Here is a 26,449-nt window from a genome sequence, read left to right as displayed (position 1 = left end):
GACTTTGAAATGATTGTGGGGTCTCCTCTGAATGCTTTATGGGGTAACAAAACTCCAGAAGAACAGGGGCGTTTCCAGCTGAGTAAACAGAAGGTATTTTCATAAATCTCTGGGCTATCAGAACATCAACAATGTTATCCTATGTGGATTGTTATGATTTTATATTTGCAAAGTAATATGTTGACGCTCAGACCAGTTCTTTCAGTTTTGCCTTCTAACAAGCCAGCAACTTCAAGTAATCCCACAGAGGGGACTTCAGTTAATTAAAAAAAATATACCTCTCAGAGCCCTACTTGGAGTTCTATATGGTCAACTGGGGTGAAGATTAGACTGACTTTGATCACATCCATTGGCTTGATTGGGAATCCCTGTCTTTGACAAGGGATTAATGTCAGGGCTTTACTTCCTCTCCACTGCTTAAGATCTTGCCATACTTAGATGACAGGTTGGAAAGTAGGAGTGTTTTCCCCCCCTGGCCGAAGGACTTTTTCTCCTGTCAAATCATAGCATTTTATGCATTTCCCCCTTCTCTCTGTGATCTGTAGGAATAGGTTGTAACTTAGCAATCAGAATGTTTCCCTCACAATACATACTGTGGTGCTACAAGACAGTATTTAGAAGACACGGAGGATAGAGCTGCAATAGCTGACAGGGCTGAACAGCTGTGCAGATGACCAAACCACTTATGAGGCATCAGGTGATTTGACATGCATGTGGGCTGTGTACTTGGTACACCAAGAAATTGTCTGAGATTGAATGAAGCAGCATCTCATGCATGCTGGGCGCAGCTCCCACCGGACAGAGGGGACTCAAACAATAACTGGACATTCACTTGAATCAACAAGCATATCCAGAGGTACAATAGTTCATGCTAACAAAAAGTATCAGACAGGAGACAAAGCTTCATGTTTCCGGGCAATCTCTAACTCTTAGGGATTGGGATCAGACCTCCACGGGGGGCAGATTAGCCCACATCTGCCAACTGGGCATTTTCTTACACTTTCCTCTGAAGCAGCAAGTTAGAGGATCCTGCTGGTCCGATTCAGCCTGGCAATCCCTATGTTCCTAAAACCATCATTCAGAGATAGGAACAACAGGAGAGTGACAGAATACGCTTTTTGCCTGAGAATTGGGCTGGAGGAGGAGCAAGCTAACACGTAGGCTTTGGTTTTGGAGAAGGTCTTCAATATAGCCACACTGGCTACATACCAATATTAGGAAGCCCAAGAAAGTGTGTGTGTGGGGGGGAAATAAAAGTTCTTGTTTAGAACTCTTTTTGCAGAATTTGGCACCTCCTTAAGGCCCTTATATTGATCTCTAGACACAATCAAGTGTCCTAGACTTCCAGTCAGCATATTTGCCTTTATTGCTGCCACCTTCTTGAATTCCTCTTCATCATTGAGGGATAGCTCAGTGGTTTGAGCATTGGCCTGCTAAACCCAGGGTTGAGAGTTCAATCCTTAAGGGGGCCACTTAGGGATCTGCGGTAAAAGCAGTACTTGGTCCTCCTAGTGAAGACAGGAGGCTGGACTCGATAACCTTTCAGGGTCCCTTCCAGCTCTATGAGATAGGTACATCTCCATATATTCAGTAGCTTGACTCACCTGATATGCTGATCCTTCATGTCTGGCAGGCTATAAAGGAGAGGAACAACAGAATCAGAAGGCAATATGAAATAAGGACCAAAGACAGGTTTTAGGCATAAATTAACGTTCAGATTTAGACAAGACATTTGACACTGAAGCTCATTGACTATCTGCAGGTTTCATTTAGCAATTCTAGGAACAGAAATTTGTTCTCTGGTGGAGATGCTGCTGTTATAATTGAATCAAACAGTACAATATTCACAGAACTGTAGATAGTATATACTGGTATTAATTAGTTGTGCCTAGAAATTCGTAGATCGCAATTTTTGTTCATGAAAATCTGAACATAGTGATAAGGTTGGTTTCCTAGCGCAATATGGAAACTGAGCTCAGAAGGAGTTCTTTGGCTGCATTTTCCTATTCAGATCCCTAAAGAGTAACCTGCATGTGTTTGAATGAAACTTGGTAACTAGCTGTGTCTACAGTGAAAGATTTAGATTTCCCAGGTATTGTCATGCATACATTGTAAGGCCAGATGGGACTGTTATGATCATCTAATCTGTTCTGCTACATAACACAGGCTAAAGAACCCAGTCATTTCTATGTCAAGCCCATAAGGTTTCCCAGGAGAAAATAAATGGCAATTCCCCACTACTCTCATTGGCTTCAATGCTGTTTCCCTGCATAGGGAACTCCTGGCTGAGTGTATCAGACAGACTGATTTTACATGGCACCTACGTGGGCTTAGCTGGATTTAGCCAGTAGTCTAGGACAAAGCTACCATTTGAATCTGAAAAATACCAGCTGCTGCTATTCTGCAACAATAGCTTTTATTTCTTTGTCATATTCCCTGATGCTTTCAATAAAATACTTCTCTTTAGAGGTATTGTCTGGGTGTCAAATTCCACACTCCCCTTGATTCAGATCTTTATCTTCCTCTCTCTTCTTAAACAAACACATACAGCCACATACTGTCTTATGCTACACTTGATCTGTGGCAATTGTTCCCAACTTTTTTGGGCATAAGCACCAGTTTATCATCAGACGATGCTAGGTTGTACCAGCCTAGCACCCCTCTCTCTAATTGCACATGCCTTTAACATGCAGAAGAGCTATGCAGGGCCTTGCACTCACAAAACTGAGGTCTGAAGAAGCTCCAAATGCTTGTGGAGTTCAGAGTCATAGTCCTTATAACTGAGATATATAACATTAAAGATCTTCTGGTGCCCCTCATTCATTTGAACCACTCATTCCACCTGCCAGTGAAAGGGGATACACATGTATAAGTACTTGATCAAATTCCCATAGTGCTTATGGGAACCAGCCTATTACTCCGGTAGAAATGAAGAGATTGCATGTGTCAAAGTGGAACCTGGCAAGCCATCATTTTAAGCACAGCTTAAAAAAAAAGGAGGGAAGTTCATTATTGTGCATGAGCGCAGTATCGACAGACAATTTTGTATGTTTGCTCTGCCAAACCTAAATTAGCATCAGTAGATACATTTCATGCACCCTGGAGCTCAACAGCAGCAGGAAGCAGCTGCCTACCTTCAACCAATTGAAAACGAGGGGAATCACACACACTAGGTATGTCAAGAAGGAACAGATGGGAAGCAACCGGCCAAGCTAGAAAGAATCTCTGGGGTAACGCCATTACAGACACTGGCCTGAGGAGCCGAAGGTATGTCTGAACGGGATCAGACATTACTTAGGACTTGCACAGAGGCTTTGCCAGAGCTGATACAGCACAACGTTCAGTTTTCTCACACTTTATCAAGCTACATACAGCTGTTCCACTTCAGCCAGTGCCGATAGCACCTAGAAGGAATAAGTGTCACACATGCGGGAGGGTCTTTGAAAAACATTAGAGAGGGAACCAAGCTGAGAAGCAGATAGCCTGCAGAAAACGATCCAAGACATGACTGGTAGCATCCAGTGGGAGTGATAAACTCAAGAGAAGCCACAACAGTGAGCAAGTCTATGGCTGCTTGTCAGGAGTTTGGTACTTTGCAACCACTCCCATCATTTGTTGGAGACCAACCAGAATGAGTCAGGGACTTAGGAACTCCATTGGGCCAAATTCTTACTCCACTGGGTCACATGACTTCAGTGGCTGTCCACAGAGAGTGATGAGGTGCAGAACTTATTGTAGGTGAGGTTTTCAACAGTGCTCAGCTCTGGCTTGTCTCAGCTTAAATGGGAGCAGAGCTAGGCCATCGCTGACAGCTTTTGAAAATCTGACCCTATATGTTTAGCCTCTATACTATAGCCAAGCCTGGATGTTAAATATGAAGGGACCAGAGCAAAAAGAGCCCAATATACCTTTGGAAAATTTAAACAATGTGACCGTTTTAATGATTTCAAAACACAACAAAAGAAACAGATTTTCAATTCCTTTGCTACTCCGTATCAGAAGGTTTCCAGCTCTTTGATAACTGATTCATCAAGCCATAGTTGTGGCTCTTTTGTGGCCAGGTTCTGTTCTTATCCTCAGCACAGACTTTTGTTTATGTCAGCCGATTGTCTGTTGTTCTAAGCGCCTGCAGCTGGGGGAAGGTGCCCGTGGAGACTATGTTTTCTTTCAAAATCAGCACAATGCATTTTTCTTCACAGTTTGCAACTCGCTTATAGCCAAAACTCACATATTCCTGCTCAATTTGTTTTCTATCTACTCAATTGTTAGTTGTAATTGTAACAAGTGATAAATACAGATGACAGATCCCAAATACTCTGCCTCACTTCATTCTTTGGATTGCAGGACATAATTTAACAGTTGTTTTCAAAGAAGCAGCTCATTTGAGCTGATATCTGCTCAGAGCCCACACAATCTTTTTGCCAGGGGAGACAAAAGTGGACAGAATAAGAACTGCTGAACTGATCCGCAGCTGGTAGCTCCATTGAAGTCAATATCTCTATAAGCTCTCTGAAGTGCACAGAATAATAGGGTTAACGTTGTTACTTACAATAGCAAATAACTGTGGTATCTCTGATAACATTGTGGTAACTGTTGACTTTTTAGGTGACAACCACTATGAACTATGTATGAATATAAATCCTCCTATAAAGGAACATCTTATAAAGTCACAATACCACATCATTGTATTACAATCTCTCTCAAATATATATATATATAGAGAGAGAGAGAGAGAGAGAGAGAGAGAGAGTTTCAAAAGTGGTCTTAATATTAAGCACAACAGAACCTAAAGCAATGAAGTAAATATAAAAGTCAGCCAGAGACACTAGTCTTCTAAGCAGAAGAGCTCCTTTTGTATTGGTGACCACTGACAATATTTTAAGTCAAAGCACTAGGCCTCAGCAGAGCTGAGTGAATGAATTTTGCTCTCTTTCCATTGAGGAACAGCTCATGACTTTTCTCAAATTAACTTATAATTAAAAACGACTTGGAAAATAGTTCATGGTCTGTAAATGGTACTCAGGCAATTTGTTGTGTGAATTAGATATGCACAATTCAAACGGTATTGGTTAGGTCTGAGGTGACACGTAGATCACATGATATTTCTTTCTGATCCGATTGGATTACTGTCACTGGAAGAATCAGGTTGCTAGTGTGCGACTCGTATTTGAGAGAGTTCAAAATGTGCTCTCCATGGACGTTAGTTTGTTCGGACGGGGAAGGTAATTTACTCTGTGACTGTAGAGCGTAACGTGAAGTGGGCACCTGACCCGGATTGTAACATTCAGGTGCTGCTGTAATATCAATCATAATATTCAAAAATTTCACATAAGAAATGCTGTTTTCAGGAACATTCCTGCCTGTAAATTCACTTGCTAGAATATTCACATAAAATGATAGGCAGAGGCGTAGTCACAGCAAATTCATTGTCAAATGTGGAAGAAACTTCCCCATACACTCCTCGTGCTGTTTGCCGTGCTCCAAATAATAAGGTCCGTAACTACGAGCTGTATTACGTCTGCCTCATATCCACATTCACAGACTGGAGGTCATGTCTCCAGGATATTATAGTTCAATCTCCAGCTACACAATTAACCAGATCATCCCTGCAATACTGTCCTAAAGCTGTTTTAGCTGGCCAAAGGAGGGTCAGCTCTGCACCCTCAGATGATGCCGCCATGACGGTTCTCACACTACTTCTTCTCTCAATGGCCAGCACAGTGTGGTGGGGGGAAAAGGGCAGGGCTAGGGCATCCCTACACCCTGACAACCTCTGGCTGATGGAACAGCCCCTAGAGGCTGTTGGCAGCCACTGCAAGTTACAGCAGTATTCAAGCCGGGGGACCGGCTCGGTGCAGGATTGGGGGTGTACAGCTATCTACGCACACCCCTTCAGCACCACTGAAGTGCAGCTTAGCTGAAGCTGAGCATCTAGCCCAGGGATCGGCAATCTTTGGCACGCGGCCCTCCAGGGTAAGCCCCCTGGCGGGCTGCACCAGTTTGTTTACCTGCCGCGTCCGTGGGTTTGGCCGATCGCGGCTCCTACTGGCCGCGGTTCGCTGCTCCAGGCCAATGGGAGCTGCTGGAAGCGGCGGCCAGTACATCCCTCGGCCCACACCACTTCCAGCAGCTCCCATTGGCCTGGAGCAGCGAACCAAGGCAGGTAAACAAACCAGCCCGCCCCGCCAGTGTGCTTACCCTGGTGAGCCACGTGCCAAAGGTTGCCGATCCCTGATCTAGCCCCATGAGATTGCTAAGATTTTATAGATATTAAATTCCAAGTAAAAATAAGTCTGCCTGTCAAAAGCCATATTTTATTACTTGAACATTACATAGTGTAACAAATGCAAAGGGCTTTAGCAGAGGCGCACACACACAATTGTAGAATTCTACAGCACAATTTACTTTAGAGATTTCTGAATAATCTCAATGAAAACTGCTACTCACAGAGGCCAATGGTGGTAGATGAACAATGACCAAGAGCATTTCAAACTTGGAGACATTTTTAAAAGGTTTATTTATAGATTGTAATGTTTGACAAGGCAAAAGTAGTGACATGAAGTATAAAAATGGTGATCATACAAAAGGGCATGATAATGACTGATTACCAATGAGTCCCATGAAGTCAACAGCTCTGGTCCAAAGTGGAGTAACAGGTTATCTAGCTATCGGATTATCTATTTTATCTGTCTAAATAACTGACATAGAAGCAGCATAATAGACATTTTTCATAAATACAAAGGGTGAATTCGTGGCACCATTGACTTTAGACTGGGGGTGAAATCCGGACCCCACTGACTACAGTGGGGCCAGGATTTCACCCCAAGGCTATAGTACTGCTGACTGTTCATATTCTGATATGGTCAAAATGTCATAGCAAAGTCATCTTCACAACTTCAACTGGTTAAACTCTCCATTACGTCATACCTCTCAACATGCTAAGGTCCAAATGCAGAACACACTGTGGTACTAAGATCCAAAACAAGGGTCATGGAAAAGACAGGCCAAGGATCTTGAAGCAATGTGAAATTAATTTCTTTAGCATGAATCACATTCTCTCTAATGCCAGCTTCTTGTTCCTGTTAATAATTTGCAGGCTATGAAGCAAGTTCAGAGTGGGGAAGAGGCATATTTGGGGCTAATGTGAGGAATATCCCTGTTAACAAGGGACAGTTCCGAGATATGCATTAAGGAGCAGTCCAGCATTCTGACCCAGACAAAACTCCCAGGAACTTTAATTGATTTCAATGGAAATGTTCCACAACAAGAATGGCAAGCATTGGCAAAAACTTGCATTATAAATTCAGGCTCAGTCCATGGAAGAGTTCAGCATTCTCTTTTTCCCATTATGGGTTCCTCTCTTTTTCATATCAGGAAAGATTTTTGGAATCAAAATTAAAAAATATGCACTGGCTGTCTCACAGAATCGCTCAACATTTGCAGAATATATTACTATATATCCACTGCTCTTATAAGGGAACATATAGCCTGGACTTCCTATGTTCACATTTTGCTGAGAAAAGCCATTTTAATGCATTTTAATGATTAGACGTGAGCATTTATAAGCAAGGATGGCCCAGAAACACTTGCTAGCTGCTGCTGGTGACTTCAGAACTGGCAGTGAGATACCCTGAATGCTGCAAGAGATTGTATTTCCTATATTGAGTACAAAGTAGTACAAGGGAATACTGCAGACATTGAGATAACTGGCTACTCACCCCAAGCAGTGCAAGCATTGGCAAGCACAAAATATAGCACCGACTATCCCAATGACTGGTGTTTTTCCTTATATGCTTCCTGCTCTTTTCAAAACACACTAGGCCAGATTCCTTCTCTAGTGTAATTCCATTGATTTATAATAAAGGATCATCCACTGCTCATGGCACTCTACTCTCCTCCTCCCCCCAAAAATTAAATACAATTTCATCGGTCAAAAAGACCACAGGCAGACATCCCCCAATTTCCACTCCCCGTAAGAGACCACTCCCATAGCTTATAACACAAAACGCGAGTCCCAAGCAGTGGTATAGCCAGGTGTAGCGAACAGGGGGAGCGATCACCAAAAAAGGCGCCACCTGCTGCGGCGCTTTTACTCACCTAGCAGCACGTTTACTGACGGGGTGGCACTCTGGGTCTTCGGCGGCATTTCGGTGGCCGGTCCTTTGGTGCCGCCGAACACACCCGGAGCGAGAGAAGGACCTGCCGCTGAAGTGCCGCCTAAGACCTGGAGCGCCGCCAGGTGAGCAAAAATTAAAAAGGTGCCAAGAAATTGAAAAGGTGCTGCTTGTGCTCGGCAGGAGAGCGACCGCTGCCCCGCTCCCTCCTTAGCTACACTACTTGTCCCAAGCCCCTAGCAACATTTCCTATCCCAGCAAATCCTCCAGCCCCTCACTCATCCTTCCCTCTTCCAAAATAAACCAGGGAAAACAAGTGAATTCTGCAGCATGCCCTATAGGTCACCAAATTCAGGCTCTTGCAGCCAGACTGGGGAGAAGAGTATTAAATACAACGGCCTCTCAATGAGGACCCCGTGTCAGTAGCCCCCTTTGTCTCTCCTGAGCTGTTGGCTTGAGTGAATCAGATCACTTCAAGGGCTGCAGAACCACATAGGCAGAAGTTGTCTCTACAACAAGGGGACCCAAATCATTTAGGCCAGGGGTTCTCGAACTGGGCATGGGGACCCCTCAGGGGGTTGCGAGGTTATTACATGGGGGGGGTCACAAGCTGTCAGCCTCCGCCTTAAACCCCACTTTGCCTCCAGCATTTATAATGGTGTTAAATATATTTAAAAGTGTTTTTAATTTATAAGGGGGAGGGTCACACTCAGAGGCTTGCTGTGCGAAAGGGGTCACCAGTACAAAAGTTGAGAACCACTGATTTAGGGCTTTATAAGTCAATAACCTCTGAAACTTCATCTGGAAGTTGGTCGGTAGCCAGAGTACTGGAAAGCTCAGAGCTCAAGTGCTCTTTTTGTGCAAGACTCCAATGCTGGAGTAGGCATGGCACCCTGGACTAGCTGTAATTGCTGAGTGGTTTGACAGTGTAGCCTCCTGCAGAATTCAATGCAGTAATCCAGTCTCAAAAACGTTACAAACCCTATTTAATGTATGAGATTTTTTTTTTTGCCACCACTTTCTTGAAAATCTTCCCCTGAAACAGAAGACTTGAGATGGGTGATATCTGCAGAGATTCTCTACCATTTCAAAGAATGGATTTTTTTGACCAAGGATCTAACAATTGCTTCGTCAAGCGAAAGAAGCATTACAGGGAGGCACAAACAAAAACTTGAATAATAGCCCCAGAGCCTACTTGCTAGCTTCCCCCAGCCACATGGGAATTAGATCTCATTCACAAGCAGCAGCCCAGTGCTAAGGGCTGAAACGCAAACAGGATGCATAAAATGCTAGTTAATATATCCCAGTGTTATAGATTTCTCTTGCAATCCTGACCTTCAGTGGGGTTCACATCAGCTAAACACTTCAAAAAATATATGGAAACGCCACTCAAATTATTGAGTAAAGTTGCCAGGCTTTTCTCAGATTTGCAATGTATGATTAAATTCATTAGATTTTAAGTGTTCTGAGATAGTTTTGAAATTCTTGAGCATTTCAAGAGTGATTTACAGATTCTAGGTATGTTTTTCACACACTTGTATGCAGTAATTCAGAAAGTGGGTCATTAACACATTTTATCATGTTAAGCAGTCTCCCCGCCCCCTTTCTAAAATGGGCTTCCTTCCAGGTCTAGTAACCAGCAATAAATCAATCACACACTCTCTTAAACCTGTTGACTTTAAGCTCTATACTGTAGGTTGGGTTAAGCAAGGGTGCAGGCTTGGATCTAATGATTGTTGTTTAAGAATTGGTGTCTGCTCAACCCACAGCCATTCTTGCTGCCATTCTTCGTGCACTCTTCATTATCAGTGAGGGAGTCTTCCTCTTCATCATCACTCCGGTCATCTTTCAAGTCCTAGACAGAAGAAGAAAGCACAGTCACCTCATGCAAATATTTACTATCACAAACTGCATTTATTACACTTGCTGTCAGACAAAGTATATGCTTGCATTTGGCAGGGCAGTAAAGAGAATGGGCGAGATTTTCAAAAATGGACTATGGGGTTTGGACAAGCAATTCTCATCCATTTTAGTGCGAACTGCGTATTCAAATCCTCTAGGTGGCTTTGGAAATACCAGCCAATAATTGTACTTATTTATTAATTTATCCAGTACACTTATAAATACCATTAGGGGTAGAGATAGTGTACAAAAGACACCAGAGATTACAGCACGCCCACTTGCCAACTCACCACCAACCACTTCGTGTTCCACCCTCACCAGCAAAAGCCTGTGTGAGCAGATGGGTCTTGCAACAAACACAAAAGGTCATTGAATGTGGGCTGCATGAGACCAGTAGTGGAAGGCCAATGTTAGACTAGGGCTGAAGGCCTTTTGCTCAGAACTTCCTGCCGCTAGCCAAACACAGAGACTTAAGAGTCAGTGTACATGTTCTGGCTGCTCAAAACTGATAGGCTAAGGGATGGAAGGAAAGATGGTCTCTAATGGGCACAGGACAAAATACACATAGGACTTAATAGATTAGAACCAACACCTTGAATCACACCTGGAAACAGAATGGAAGCTAGTGCTACCTATGGCACCCAGGTATAATATGAACTATGTATGAAATACTCGTATGGATGAACATAGTTGTCCAAGTTGTTTTCGTGTATCACCCCAAGTAGACCATATTGCAGCCATCCAATGGGGAGATAATAAATACATGAAAACTGCGGTGCAGCCCACCACCCAATAGGAAACGATGCAACTTTCTTTTCACATGAAGATGAAAAAGTGCTCTCAGCAGCTGCAGATATCAGGATGTCCCGGAGCAACCATTGTGAGCTCTGTTAATAAAGGATGGACAACTCCATCAAAGTGGAAGATATGACTGCCGACATCTCCTCTGTTGGTTCCCTCAGGCAACCAGAGTCATTTTCCATTTTATTGGACTCAGCCAGTCTCAGCCAACTCATCTAAACCTCAATATCTCCCAGAGACTGGACACATCTCAAAGATCATCCTCTGGGTTTGATGCAGAGAGGATAGAGGGCTAAGTATCATCTGCCCCAAATACTTCACAATCTTTCTGCAAGTGGGTTAACAAAGTGAACCCCCTTTGACGCCCCATATAAGAACCCTTGTTGTGGATTAGTAATTGGAGACATTGTACATGTTCAATGGTATCAGAGACCGGTGCCATGTTTAGAGGAATCAGGAGGGATATTTTAATCTTTGTCCATCACCAGAAGGAGACCAGCAATCACACAGGTGAGTGCAGTCTCTTTCTCACATCCAGATCGCCAAATAGACAAGGAGATCTGAAAACTCTAGAAAGCATCAGAGCTGCTATGCCACTCAAAAACAGATGACTGGCCTATAATTGGCCAAAGCTGATAACACTTTCATCCTGATGTATCCCAAAGCAGTCTTCACCTGACAAGTCTCTTGACCCCTTCAATTTCCCCTATTTGGAAAATGGTAATAACAAATGCCAGGTATTGTGAGGATTAACTAATGCTGGTGAAGTGCAGGGAAGATGAAAGAAACATTACGTATGTGCTAAGCATTATAAATACAGTAACAAAGAGGCAGAAGCTAAGAAGTTGCTCATTACTAATAGGTGTAAACTACTGCAGCTCCAGAATTCCTGTTTGCATCTCAACGTCTCCAGGGGTTACCCTAGTTCTTAGAAATTCAGTAATCACAAAATATTCTTCCTTGTGCCATGGCACATGTATCACCTCCTCATTTACAAGAGACAACTCCGCCCCCAAGCTCCTGTTTTACACAGATTAACCAAGTCAGATTTGTTATTAGAAAAATTACAGTATCTGCAGTAGTGATATAAATATTCAAAGCCCTGTGAGAAAGGAAGGGGTCTTTCTCTGGAGTGAGGGGCAGATGGGCGAGGGTGGGACTTTGTTCCTAAATAGCCTGGGAGGGTTTTTTTCCCCTCAGAGGAAGAATGTTGAATACCTGGTCCTTTGTTCTTCCTGCTCAGATGACCAAAAACATGCCAGGTGGTAACTACCTCCCTCCTGCCAGCTAAAAACAGGTGTCTGGCATCTGCTGCAACGCATCACAATGAGGTTTAGAAGAAGCTAAGAAAGATCATCCCAATACAATGACAATTTGATGACATTTGGCATAATACATAAAATCTATTCCTTTTCCACTTTTTGCCTTGCCGCGTCATAAGCAAAATGCTGCATCATTTTCCAGAGCTGGGCTCAAACAGTGAAGGTTTGGTTTAAGTACACCAAATCTTTGCTTCCTTTTGGGAGAGAATTACCTGAGCACTCGAATGACGTCAGTGGAGTGAGGACAGTTTACATCAGCTGAGCATCTGCCCTTCCGGCTGAGGTGTCTTTGTCCTGCGGGGAGGGGCGAGTGGGTGCTTGTAACCAGGGAAGGGGGCCCCTGTTTGAGATTCTTAGTTATTTTGTGTGCAGTGCTCAGGTGCGTGTTTGATGGCAGGAGCTCCATGACAAATACATTGGCATTGGGTGGCTAAATATTGCTTTTATATTCCCACACATGAAATAACTTAGCAAACTTCACACAGGTCTCCAGCATTCCCTTTCTTGCCTTCCGGTTACATTTCCTATAGCAAGGACATTCGGACTCCATGCGTTGATCCCCTTTGTTATAAATCTCAGCCAAGGGCTGAATGGAGCTGGAGATTGACATGCACCCCAGTTCCAGCCAGGTCAGAGATGAGGTGCACTATGGGGGAAGATTGTGCTGTTACTGCCCATCCTGTAGCGGCTTTGTAAATAACGGATGATTTCATTGCCCAGGGCTATTAGTCTGGCATCGGCCATCAGCAGTACATTCAGACATAAGAATAAATGACCGCTACAGCAGTAACTTATCTGACTGCAATCCTACTTCCTCTTTATATATAAAGTTTCAATGGAAACGTATAGGACTAGAAAGAAAATTAAAGAATAAACTCCACTGGTCTCGTCACGAAGTATAAACTTCCTGGGGCTGTTCTTTTGTCTCTTCCTGAACAACATGCAAAGGGGACCAAAACAAACAAATCTTAGTGTAAATACTGTAGAATAAACTTGGCATGTCATCAGTTAGAGTAAAGGAAAAGCAACCTTTCCCCCACACACAATTTATGGGGTCTCATCTCATTCGGATCACCTCTGCTACTTCCTGTTAGTGCTGTGTTTTGTACGTATGATCAAAGGCAGAAAGGTTTTCTGGGGGTTAATTTTTGCCACTGGAAATATTTAGGAAACAAATACAAATCAAATCAGAATATAGGGCCTATTTCAAACCCCATTAAAGTCAGTGGAAAGACCCCACTGATGTCAGTAGGCTTTGGAACAGGCTCATACAGCTGAATGCTAAAGGAGAGTGTGGTTTGGTGAAGCCAAACTATGTGTCAATTTAGGCAAAACATTTAAGCATATACTTAATTTTAAGCACTTCCTCATGCCCCATTGAAGGCAAATGGGACTTAAGAAAAATGCTTGAAGTCAGCCATGTACTTCAGTGGTTTGCTGAAGAGGGATGGATTGCTGAATTGGGGCCTTGGAAGGACAGTTCTGTAGACCTTGCAGTCAAAGGCACACTTCGTCCTCCCAAAATAAGTTACAAAAGGGTCACTATGGGATGCTTTTTCAGAACGAGTTATGTTATTGTACAAAAAGGATACATTTGTCCATAGCGCATAGGCCTTTTCATAAGTACATAGTTTAAAAAGCTCTGATCACCAGATAACAGACATCTTTAAATACAGGACAGGTGGGTGCCCTTTCAGCCTAACTCCTCAACTCAGGTCTTCCTCCTTCCAAGGTAGCTAAACTGTACCATGGAGTTTTCTGGGTGTGGGATCTTCTGAAAGAAATCTTATAAACCATGGTCTGGTCTTCTCTAAGAATGGCCATACTGGCTCAGACCAATGGATGGTCCATCTAGCCCAGTATCCTGTATTCTGACAATGGCCAATGCTAGATGCTTCAGAGGGAATGAACAGAACAGGCAACCACTGAGTGATCCAACCTGTTGTCCACGCCCAGCTTCTGGCAATCAGTGCCTAGGGACACCTTAAGCATGGGGTTGTATCTCTGACTAACTTGGCTAATAGCTATTGGACGGACCTATTCTCCAGGAACTTCTCTAATTCGTTTTTGAACCACGTTATAGTTTTGGCCTTCACAACATCCCCTGGCAATGAATTCCACAGGTTGACTGTGTGTTGTGTGAATTAATACTTCCTTTTGTTTTAAATCTGCTTCCTATTAATTTCATTTGGTGACCCCTGGTTCTTGTGTTATGAGAAGGAGTTAATAACAGTTCCTTGTTCACTTTTTCCACACCATTCACAATTTTATAGACCTCTATCATATCCCCTTTTAGTCATCTCTTTTCCAAGCTGAAAAGACCCAGTCTTTTTACTCTCTCCTCATACGGAAGCTGTCCCATACCCTTAATCATTTTTGTTGCCCTTCTCTGTACCTTTTCCAAAGCTAATATAACTTTTTTGAGATGGGATGACCAGAACTGCACACAATATTTAAGGTGTGGTTGTACCATGAATTTATATTGTAGCATTATGATATTTTCCATTTTATTATCTATCCCCTTTCTAATGGACATAGACATTAACAATCTCACACCACTTTTCATTAGCCCTGGTGTGCTTGGCCAAAGATTCTTCACCGCACGCTTGAACACCAGTTGATTCCTGCTCTTCACTCTGCTAGTAGCTCCCTTGCCCATCTGCCCCGTTAACTGTACATAGCTTGTGTTCTGCTTTGGAATGCCTTGGGTTGGAAGGTGCTAAATGCAAGCTATAGCTATACCTACATGAGTCTGTACTCCCCACAGAGGTGGAGTGTGGTCTAGCATTTAAAGCGTGGAACTGGGAGTTAGGAGACATGGGTTCTAGTCTCAAATCTGCACCTGACTTACTCTGAACTCGGGCAAGGCATTTTACCTCTTTGTGGCTCAGTCCCCCAGCTATAAAACGGAGATAGCAACAATTACCTATAGCACATCAATTGATGTTTGCTAGGCCCTTTAAGTCCTTCAGTGAAAGGTAATAAATACAGTAAGGGCAAAATAGGTTATTCGGAATTATCATCCAGAAACACAATAAACTTCCCTACGAGAGATAATATCCTCAGGATTTCAGACCAGCAAGTGTGTATTTCCTTTGTGTTTTGAGCACAGCACCGGTTACAGAGCAAGCCTGTTCAGTTCTGGAAAGGTTTATGACTTTTCAAGTCTTGACCACTATCCAGATGGAAGCAAACTGGAAAGGCATAAACTTTCATGTTGACACTGAAATAGATCTAGCTCTCCCCCTTTGCATCTTTTAAATCAAACAAATGCTTTCTGAACAACTGATTGCACTTCCAAAGCCCTTGCTTTAGAAACACTGTCTCTAGTACTGCAGAATTGTTCGAGCAATTGGAGGGCACGGGAAGTTAAGCTTGGACAGAACTTTAAGCAGCAGTAACTTCTTCTGTAAGTAGAAAACAATTCTGCACTCAAATTGTTTACAGTGGACTATTAGAAAGCTATTAGAATATCATGAATTGAGCTTGTGCTTATTTAACTCTGACCCTTTAAGGATGACAGATAATGTAACAGTTCCGAGGCTTTCACTGCTTTACTTCCAAGATACTTTATCTGACCCCAGCACATCATATATTATGCTGGTGTTTTCCAACTCAAAGAAAAGGTCTCCACTGTACTATAATTGATTAATATACTCCCAAAAGTTTAACAGCTGGTAAACTGTAGATATAAGAGTTGAGGCTGCCATTCATTACCAGTGCTTTTGTTTCATAGTATTGGCTGAATTTTCTATAAGGGGTTTGGGGGAACAGACATGTATATTTTATGTTCTGGATGACTAATCGATTTAATCTTTCTAAATGGGTGAATGGTTTCAAAGTTCACGAGAAGCACACTAATGCTCTAAAGTCTCCAGGAGAGTCATCTGTAGTGAGGCCAAAGCCGCACATGTCTGTAATCTTTTCCCTTTTCTTTAACCTTCCACCTGCTGCTCAGTCTCCCTCTTTTAGTTAAATCAACCGTATTTGTCAAGTCAGTTTTGGCTCCTTACCTTTTTATTGCTGTTACAATCTGTATCATGCAAACTGAAAAGGGGGCTTTACAGACACAGTGGGCCTGATTACACCAAACTTGCAATGGTGTAACTCCACTGACTTCAATGGGGCTGCCCCCAATTCATGCCAGTGTGAGAATCAGACCTAATTTGTCTAGTTAATACAAAGAAAAAGAGCCTCCCTGCCCCCCCCATCATCTTTTTTAAAAGGATGATTCTTAAATTCATAGATTTGAAGGTCAGAAGGGACCATTAGGTCATCTAGTCTGACCTGCTGTGTAACAGAAGCCAGAGAATTTCATCTAGTTACTGTTATGATTCCAGCAACTTGTGTTTAACTAAAGCAAACCTTCCAGAAAGGCATCCAGTCTTGATATGAAGACCCCAAGAAATGAAGAATGCACTACTTCCCTTGGTAGGTTGTTCCAAAGGTTAATCGCCCTTGCTGTTAAAATGTATGCCTTATTTTTAATTCAAATTTGTCTGGCTTTAACTTCCATCCATTAGTGCTTGTTATGCTTTCCTGTGCAAGATTAAAGAGCTCTTTCATGTGGGGTATTGTCTCCATTTTGAAGATTCTACAGGTCAATGGCAGCCATAACCACTCCCTTAGAGATCTGCCAGGAAGTCTAATGTCTATGTCTAATGTGGTCTGCTGTGGTTTAGCTATCTTTCCCCTTAACTGGGATTAATGGACTGTCCTGTCCAATGTTCTAGACAAGTTTATAATCAGAGCTAGTTAGGACTAAGAAGAGCAAATGAATTCTGAGCTCACCGTGACGACCCCAAACCAGAAACAACTGAATTAAAAAGATATAATATAAACTACCACAAGAGCTCAGTCCTGCTTCCCCTGAAGCCAAGGGCATAACTCCCACAGACTTTCACGGGAACAGACAGAGGCCATAACTGAAGAGGTGAGCAGACTTCAAATTCTTTGCTGGTATAAATGGGTGAAATTTCACTAAAGTCAATGGAGCTGCCCCATTTAAAAGAGCAGTGAACTTGGCTACAAATGTGCAAGTGAACACTAGTCTTTACCTTCTTGGCCTCCTGGTCAAGTTCATGGTTCTGCATTTTGCCTGGTGCTGCTGACAAGGCACCATGAGAATATTACGACCAAATTATGGCTGTCATTGGGTTAAGGATGGAGGTGCAAGGAACCTCTTATTCTGCATGGTCCTTTGCCAGAATAGCCAGTGTGGGTGATGTAGGCTTGTAAGCACAGTGAAAGAGGAAACGGGGGGGGGGGTTGTATGAGGGCTGCAAACAGCACCTACCACTTCAGTGAAGGCCTGTCTGGGCAGAGTGCGCCCAGCACACTGGGAAGCAGCTGCAGAACTGTACTTAGGGGAGCACAGGTTATAGCCATAAAGGTAAAGCATGTGCTGCTGATGAGCGTGCTTCCAGCCAACTCCTACCTCCACAGGCATTGTGCTTCCAAATGCTGCTGTACACAGGGCAGTGCTCTTCCTTCCTGCCCTCTCCGATCAAAGCCAAAGGCAGCTTTGCCTGAATATGAACCCTAGGGTTTGACCCCAGTATCTGCTACCCAATATTCAAAGTGTCATGTGTGAAAGCAGAGGGGAAGACAATGCCAAACCAGTCAGCAAGGCAAAAATCAGTAAAACTGACACCAAAACAACAATGCAGCCTTAGCATCAGAACCTTCCAAGCTCTTAGAAGAGTAAGGGCCAGTAGTAGAAAAGTACATCGTCCACCCTAATTCGGCAGTCTGTGTTCCATAGAACCTAACCATGTTGCAAATTGTCAGAGCCCCACCCTTCGATCTTAAACTGTCACCACAGGAAAGTACAGATCCGAATTAGAAACATTACAGGGATGGCACCGGGAAAAGAAAAAACTGAGCAGTCTTAGCAGCCTATCAAGGCAAAGGTCTGCTTATTCCTACAGCCCGGACGTGATCAGAATAGAGGAGCCCAAAGAGAAGTTCTGCTATTAGCTCTTCTGATATATCAAAATTCCATCTCCAGCCCATCTTTGACTTGCCCTTGAAAAGGCATTCACTTCTGTCAGGGATCGGCGGTAAGGCTCATTCAGTGATCGGTACAAAAACGGCTCTATACTTGTAAAGTTGAGGGTATGTGAGATCATTTACCCAAGTTGTTATACTGGTAAAAGCCCTAGTGTGGTCACAGCTATACTGATAAAAAGATGCCTTATACCAATACAGTTATTTCCCTTCCCTTATGGGAATGAGCTAAACCACATTTATACTGGTATAACTGCATCCACACTAAAGGGGGTTATACCACTTTAATTGTAGTATAGTATACTTAAAGTGACAACTTGTGTGCGTGTAGACCAAACCTAAAGAAGCACTTCTTTATTGTTTCTGTGTCTTACTTCTAGACTAGCTACAAATCATTCTCAAATGCATAAGGGGCCACCTTTGGCCAGAGAAGATCAGTAGTAAGTCTGCTACTGAAAGAAATCTGTCCAAATAAATTTTAAAATACCTGAAAATGATAACACTAGGAAACAGACACCCACACACCCCAAAATAGAGTTAAGATTGTAAATAAACATCATTAACAAGCAAAACAAAACTCCAACATTTTGCTTTGTCTTTTGCTTTTTATACAACAACTAATATAAAGTCATCCCCTTCCCTGGGCACAATAGGGTCTGAATAACGATACACAACGTACAAGCTCTAGCTACATATGTACACACTGCTCTCTGGCAGGGTTCTGGCCATTTCTGAACTGCAGAAGACAGGAAGGGCTTCCAGAGGGCTCACAAACTATGTAAAGGGATACTACGCATTTCCTCTACACTACACATTTTAAAATAAGAAATGTAGAGTTACGGCTAAGCAACAAACATTTGAAAGTTAGGAAAATTTGAACCACAGTCTTAGAAAACTAAACTAGTTACAGGCTGGATACCAGCTGCTGCTTTGATGACGGTTGCACACGCATTCTTTAAGTACTGATCAGAGATCTAATACTTCAGATTCAGGCCACAGGTTCCCTGTTTATACATTTATTGTGCTAATATCAGCTATAGACCATTTGCAGATAAATGGGCTCTCCCTGTACTTCCTCTGCTCTGCACTTTATTCTCCATCTTCCAGGCTCTTTTATAGAGACGCCACACACTAGCTTGTTCAACCACCAACCTCATGGGAGGAGGGGTCTATTCAGACAATAATTCAAAAGTAAAACTCCCCAAAATCTGTCAGAAGGAGCCTGGGTGAGCAAAAAGTTTCCTCCAGCTACCCTTTTATGAGTGACCCGCCAGGGGGTTCGGCTTGCAGCGGCCCCACTCACTGCTGACTGTCCCCTGTAAATTTCCCAGAGTCAACTCCATCGAACCACTGCTTCAGTCCTCTTTAAGTTTGCAGTTCCCTCCCAGTGCCAGTATCTCTGGTTAGCTCATTTAGCAAGCCTGCTCCTGGCTCCAAATCTCCTGCAGGCAGCACCCTCATTCCCTTTGCTCTTTCACACCTTTGTACCTGAGATGAGCCAGGGTTACATCATTGTACAACACACTATTGTAATTCATGCATGCAATGGAAACTTCTAAAGAAACATACCTGTTTTCTGTTGCATGTTCTTCCAGCAACTCCCATTGGCCTGGAGCAGCGAACCACGGCCAGTGGGAGCTGTGATCGGCCAGACCTGCGGACGCGGCAGGTAAACAAACCGGCTTGGCCCACCAGGGGCTTTCCCTACACAAGCAGTGTCCCAAGTTTGGGAAACAGAGCCTTACGGGTAAAGGAGGGATTTTATGCTACCCGTAGCTGTATGTTTATGACAATGATGTTTAAGATTTTTGGAACTACAACCCCCTAAGTACCTGACCTTCAAATGTGAATTTTTATGCAGAATTTTCATACTTTCTAATGTTTGTCATTTGTTATAACAATAACTTGATCACTAATGGTGGTTTGATTTAACAGGTATCTATTTACAACTAACTTTAAGAACATTTTTTTCCATTTCAAAATCTAAATGTGTCGACTAGATCCTGACTTTCTAAATTATAGACTCATAGACTTTAAGGTCAGAAGGGACCATTATGATCATCTAGTCTGACCTCCTGCACATTGCAGGCCTCAGAATCTCACCCACCCACTCCTGTAACAAACCCCTAACTTATGTCTGAGTTATTGAAGTCCTCAAATCGTGGTTTGAAGACCTCAGGCTGCAGAGAATCCTCCAGCAAGTGACCTGTGCCTCATGCTGCAGAGGAAGGCGAAAAACCTCCAGGGCCTCTGCCAATCTGCCCTGGAGGAAAATTCCTTCCTGACCCCCAAATATGGTGATCAGTTAAACCCTGAGCATGTGGGCAAGACTCGCCAGCCAGCACCCAGGAAAGAATTCTCTGCAGTAACTCAGATCCCCACCCCATCTAACATCCCATCACAGACCACTGGGCATACTTACCTGCTGATAATTTGGCAATTGATCTTTGATTAGTTGCCAAAATTAGGCTATCCTAATTAAGGGCAGTACATTCCACAGCATCTTACAATGCAAAGATAAAAAATGAGAGATCATAAAAAGTCAGTCCCAATAGATAGAGGGGGGTAACTTTCCAAAAAACAGTACTATAATGTTGATAAAACTCTAAACTCAACATGTGCAATTCAATCAGCTAACATACGACTTAATGTGCCTTTAGTCGCCACAGGAATGTAAGCAGTCTATATTTGGATTGAAGCAAACTCATCTACATTTCCAGCATGGAAGGTTTTATTGGACAAATTATTTTCCTTTCAGCTTATCGTTCTCTAGCCAATGTAACTGACTATGATCCTCAGTGGAAGACGGATTGTCTGACTGTTTCCTTCATTGCTTTCAAATTAAGATGCAAAATCTTTATGCTAATTATGTTGAGCATCTTGTGGCCACAAAATGCCTTTAACTGAATCTTCCCCTTCTATGCCACGCTCAACTCCCAGTGCTTCCCATGCAGAGTTTTCAGGGTGTACTCAAACAGGGATTTGAGAACACCAAGTTAAAAAATGATTACATTACTTCCCCAAATATTGAAAAGAATAATCTGGTAAAATAAAACAGATTTTAGATTCAACTGTTATAGTAAGCCCCTGATTTAAATTAAAGGAATAAATTCTCTCTTACCAAATCTCACTTGTATTACCACTCAGCACAACATATAAGTAACTGGAGCTACAATACATTGATTGTTCAGAAGAAATAAATCATTGTGTTCAGTTAATCAGGTTCCCTGTGGTTTCAATAAAATCTCCTGGTTGCGTTATTGAAATCCACTACCTAAATCTTGCACTCGAATATATGTGGTTTTATGATAATGTCAAAAGCCCAGGAGGTACTGAGTGACTCATAATGTCCCACTGCTTATTGAATGATTCCAATTTTAAATCCTCAGTTGGCAAAGAAACAAAGAGCAATATAATAAGCATTTTGATGCCATTTTGTAAAGTGAACTTTTTTTTACCCTAGAACAAAAACTTGCATTAAGCCAGAGTTCAGTGTTGTGAACCTTTATCAGGACATGCAGTTTTATTCCTTATTATGAATGGTTGATTAGCTACAAAACGGCTTATCAGACACTTGGACTTTCTTTACTTAGAGAGGTATAGTATTGCATTTAGGTTGAGTATCTGAAACAGCACATTGGTTATGAGCATTCTTATATAACCCCTATAATGATAATAACTATTCAGAGTCTGCAAAATATCTAATCACTTGAATGACAAATGCCTCTCTCTTGCCCAATATGTTTCTTTCTGGTTTTCCTAATACAGGAGCATGTTATTCAACCCTGGGAGAGAGATGTAATTAAAGAACCCCTGCATGCCCACAAAATATGATCTTAGCGAAAATAGCCACCTTAGTTATCACTTATATCAGGTACAAACTTGGTTACCTCAGTTGGCCTCATCTTTACCACTGTATGATGAAAATACAGCCCATCGAGACCACAGTTCTCAACACAGAATGTTTTAACTTGACACAAGATGAAGACCATCATATGGATCAAGTTAGAGCACAACATACTCAGAGCAGTGGTCTTACCGGCTGCACCTCTGTATTAATGATACCTCTTGAGCACACTGTGGAACTGGGATCCCACTGGGCCTGTGGTCTGCACTTAGAACTCTTCTGGTTGCTTACATGTTACTTACATGACTGCAGTGAATGGCTTGCCACATTAGGCAGCAGATGGGACCCAACCTGTTTGTGCCTAAATTAAAGCTGTATATGTTTCAGCATGGCTCTGGCTTTACACTAATTACTCCGGGACAAAAAATAATCTACTCAAAAAGCCAAAAAAAGTATTGTGGAGGGGACTTTACCTGAATCGTCTCTCTACTTTAAATAGGAGAGAGAGAAATTTCCTTTTGTTTAAATTAAATACAAACTAGTGTTCTCCAAAGCTGCTTTTTTTTTTTTTTTTTTTTTTTAGTTTAACAGAGCATAGCTCCACTGGGAGTTCATCTGGAAATATGAGAAATAGGTTCCTAACTATCCGCTATGAACTGGAAACACATTTCAAAAATCCCCCAATCCCTTCATATTTCCTTTGAATTATAAACTGAAGGATCTAAAAGCTGGCTAGCGTTTAAGGATTGTTGTGATGGTAGTGGTGTCTGTTCGTTTTCTAATTTATAGTTTTAAAACTATGTATAACCAGCAAATAGAGCATTTCATAAACAGTCTCCTGGGAAATTAAAACACACAAGTTAACCAATTACCCACAAAAAAAGCAGCAATAAAAACTGTCAGCTAGTGCCAAGGCATGAGGAATACTGAGAGCAGAAAGGCAATTACTGAATTGGAAAACAAATGTTTGATCCACATCTACCCCTTCTCTGGGCTGGAAATTTTCACAAACAGAGAATTTTTAGATCAGGGATTTACCAAAAAGGAGTTGTTTCATGCCAACAGATAGACAATTGTTGGGCCAGATCCTCAGCTAGTGAAAACTGGCATTGCCCCATTGACTTCACTAGAGCTGTGTTGATTTATGGCCCAAGATCAACAAAGCAAACTTCTGCTGAATTGGCTAGGGTAAGAGGCATTACATTTGGTAGATTGCAAGAAGCTACAGATATGATTCTTTATTCTCACGAAGTGCCTGCAGCTCCTACTGAAGTCAAACTCGGTACCTTTGAAAACATTGGGCTTTGCTGCACTTCCTATGAGAGGTCTGCATGACTCCATACATGACACAGCTGATAAAGCAGGGACACTGAGGTGCTATAGAAGTGCAAATTATTAACAGAGCTGGTCAAAACTTGAAATTCCAGTGAAAATGGTTCACTATTTTGAAATTAATTTTTTTAAACCATCTCTAATTATTAAGTACGTCCTAGATGTTTTCTGACATTAACTAGTATCTGAAATGTGTGAACTCTTAACACACAAGTAGTAGCAGCTCAAAAAATAAACTTACCGTCTTCCTGGATTTTATTCCTGGATGGAATTCAAAGTGAAACACCTCAAAATCCAGCCCAAATCGCTTCTGCAGGCACGGCTGCTCCCAGTGGTCCTCCATTTAGAGCCTAAATCTTATGCTGTTATATTCAGGCTCTTATCCTGCATCCATCACTGTGGTATCTAAGCACCTTCCAGATAGGCATTAAGTGACATGACTAGTATCTCTGAGGTCCTCTCCTTCTACAGAGCTAGTCTCCCCGCTCCTTATAACCAGGTGGGGGGAAAAAACTGCTCTAAGAGCCAGGAGAACCCAGTTCATTTTCCAGCTGGTTCAACACCTTCCAACAAGGTGGGACTTTCAGGTAAACATTGCCAGACTGTTGCAAGAGTGAAGGTCTTCCAAGTCCCTCCTTCCCATAGCTGCTCCTACTACATGGATCCATAAGTAGGCAACCAAGAAGCCTGTACAAGACTGAAGGCTGCATTACAAATTGAAGGGCTATACTTCCCTCTGGAGATTTGTACAAGTGTTACCGAAATGTCGGGTCCGCCTAGCTGAGAGCCAGTGACAGCCAGGCAGGGATAAGGAAAAGTTGCTTTATTCTGCAGAAGAAAGGAGAGCTTTGTACTAAGATACAAAAACTCTAACTCCATACAAAAACCAAAAATCTTTTATACACACTCACACACAGGCTTTGGTCGTGTTAGCATTTGATTGGTGGTTAGCAAACCCTGCACTCCTGCAATCTGCTCAGCAAAAACCAGTTCAGGACTAGCTTCAGCTGCCTTTAGACTGATAAGGGAAGACAGTTCAAAAGTTCAGGCTACTGTGTCCCTGAGGTGTCCAATTTCCCCTAATGGTTGCCAGCCATTATAAGCTGCTTAACTAGCTAACAGTCAGGGGAAACTCTACTGACTGTCACACAAGGGTGAGAGGAAGATGCCCAACTCAGTAGGTGCAGGTAGGCAAACAAGTGCGGGCTAAATCCATTCGTGATGGGACTGTGATGTTAAGTCCTTGCCAGAAGAATGATAAGAATATTGCCAATGTGTATCATGGTGACAAGCAATGATTCTGAACAAACTAGTCAGAACTGTCCTTACAATGTTTCTGTGAAAACAAACTCTGAAGAAGACACTCTCCTTCCTTCAATCAGGTTTCTTGGAAATTCTCTGCACTAATGGACTTTGTTCACAATCTTGACTGACAGGTAGAGGACTCAGTTAATAGGTGGCGCTTTTATTCCTCCACATGTCTTTGGATGGCCTCTGCAGGTTAGCTCCCACACACTTTTCACTAGACATAACACTTAATAAGAACAATAGCAGGTTAACATTCCTAACAGCGGTGCTATAGCAAAGAGCCCATTGTGGGGGAAAAGAGAATCCCAAGGAATAACTGCCAGCTACAGCAACCCTTGGCGCAGGGAACTTCCCAGAAATTGATTAACTGGTAGGAAAAATCTCCTTGTCTGCTTGTTCCTTGCATCAATCTAAAAAAAATGGATACTTAAAAAAAACCCCTCAATGTTTTTCCAATGTTTTGATTCTGCAGACCACTTTATAGCAGAGCATTCTTCTCACAGCCCCACCTCCTCCTCCATCCCCTGCTTGGCTCTCAAAATACATCATCCTATGGACTGCCAGAGAAGGCTCCATAGCCTACAGACAGCAAGAAATAATTTCTGCTGGAAACAAGAGCAGCTCAAGGGGAATAACAAAAGAGTTCAAAAAAAGACAAAGGCCTCATGAGAACTAGAGTGAGGCTGCAGGGAAGAAAAGACAGGATAGTATTTAGGCTTGAACTCAGAAATTGCCTGGATGCACACGGACATCAGTGGATAGGACCCATCTACCAAGCCCTCAAGCAGTCAGGCCTATAAGCATGGCACAGCTAGCCCATTGCCATGCCACACTGTAAGATCTCCAGAGATTTGTCTAGGGAAGACTTGGGCCTTTGCTGTTGACAGAACACCGTTAACAGAAGCTGCAATGGGAAACAGGCCAAATAGTCCAGGAGGCTGATGAATGTTGTGAGGAAAGATTCCATCTTTTGTGGCATGGTTGGAAATGACAGTGAACAGAGACAGACACCACACCAGTCTGGAGTTACTGCTTCCCACTCTTGTCAAGGAGAGGCAATCCCTACCTCAGAGGAGAGGGTCCTGGCAGAGATGAGGCAAATGGTATAAAGCTTTCTCAGAAGAGGAACTTGTCTTGTGATGAGCCTCGTCTGAAACCCTCTCCTCTGAAACCTTTACCATGGCCTGAATTTCCTAGATGGGTGACTCAAGCTGGATCTGTCACAGAAGAAGGTCTCCTTGGCTGATCCCACAGGGAGATGCACACCATAGAGATGGTGGGTGGAGGGACACAAAGTTCCACACTTGCCTGATTTGTTTCCCCAAATTTTCTGCATGAGGATCTCTGACTTGTTCAAAATCCTCAATACCCAAGTAGGAATCACATGCTTCACCCACTTTTAAAGTCGAGCAGTGGCAGACACTTCTCTTTTCATTCTTCCTTTTCTTCTTACAGATTGTAGTCAGAGGCCTATAATTAGCAGGAGACTTGTGTCTGGAATTAGCTTTCACCTTTCTCCATCTCACAGGAGGAGGAATCATTACAGGCAGGGGTTTTCTTTTTTGCCCTCTGCTGCCCAGGCTAGCTGAACTGACCCAGACGCCTAATCAGACATGCTGGCCTGGCATCATGCATTTTTCTTTTGCTTCCTTGGTGCTAGCACAGCCATTTAGACAGAAGTCACTTGGATGTGGGTGGTGAGAGGGAGATGCTTACTAAAAAAGGATCTCCTGCTACTCCAGGAACGCCCAGTGCATCAACTTAATTATTTTCTTCAAAGACTAGGTTGGAATCTTTATTTCACACTTAAGAGT

General features: G+C 42.7%; 1 protein-coding gene across 1 annotated transcript in view; it reads right to left on the bottom strand.

Annotated features, from left to right (window-relative positions):
• Positions 1-8,815: 8,815 nt before the first annotated feature.
• CERS3 (ceramide synthase 3) overlaps positions 8,816-26,449 on the bottom strand; it is a 64,942-nt gene continuing 47,308 nt past the window's right edge. The window contains exon 11 of the mRNA XM_044979326.1: positions 8,816-9,969. Coding sequence (XP_044835261.1) covers positions 9,841-9,969 — 129 coding nt within the window. The 3' untranslated portion in view covers positions 8,816-9,840. The remainder of the gene's footprint in view (positions 9,970-26,449) is intronic.

The sequence above is a fragment of the Mauremys mutica genome, chromosome 11 (genome assembly GCF_020497125.1).
Source record: "Mauremys mutica isolate MM-2020 ecotype Southern chromosome 11, ASM2049712v1, whole genome shotgun sequence".
In the NCBI taxonomy this organism is placed as follows: Eukaryota; Metazoa; Chordata; order Testudines; family Geoemydidae; genus Mauremys; species Mauremys mutica.
The sequence above is the reverse complement of the archived record's forward strand: the minus strand, read 5'-3'. Positions and strand labels throughout refer to the sequence as shown.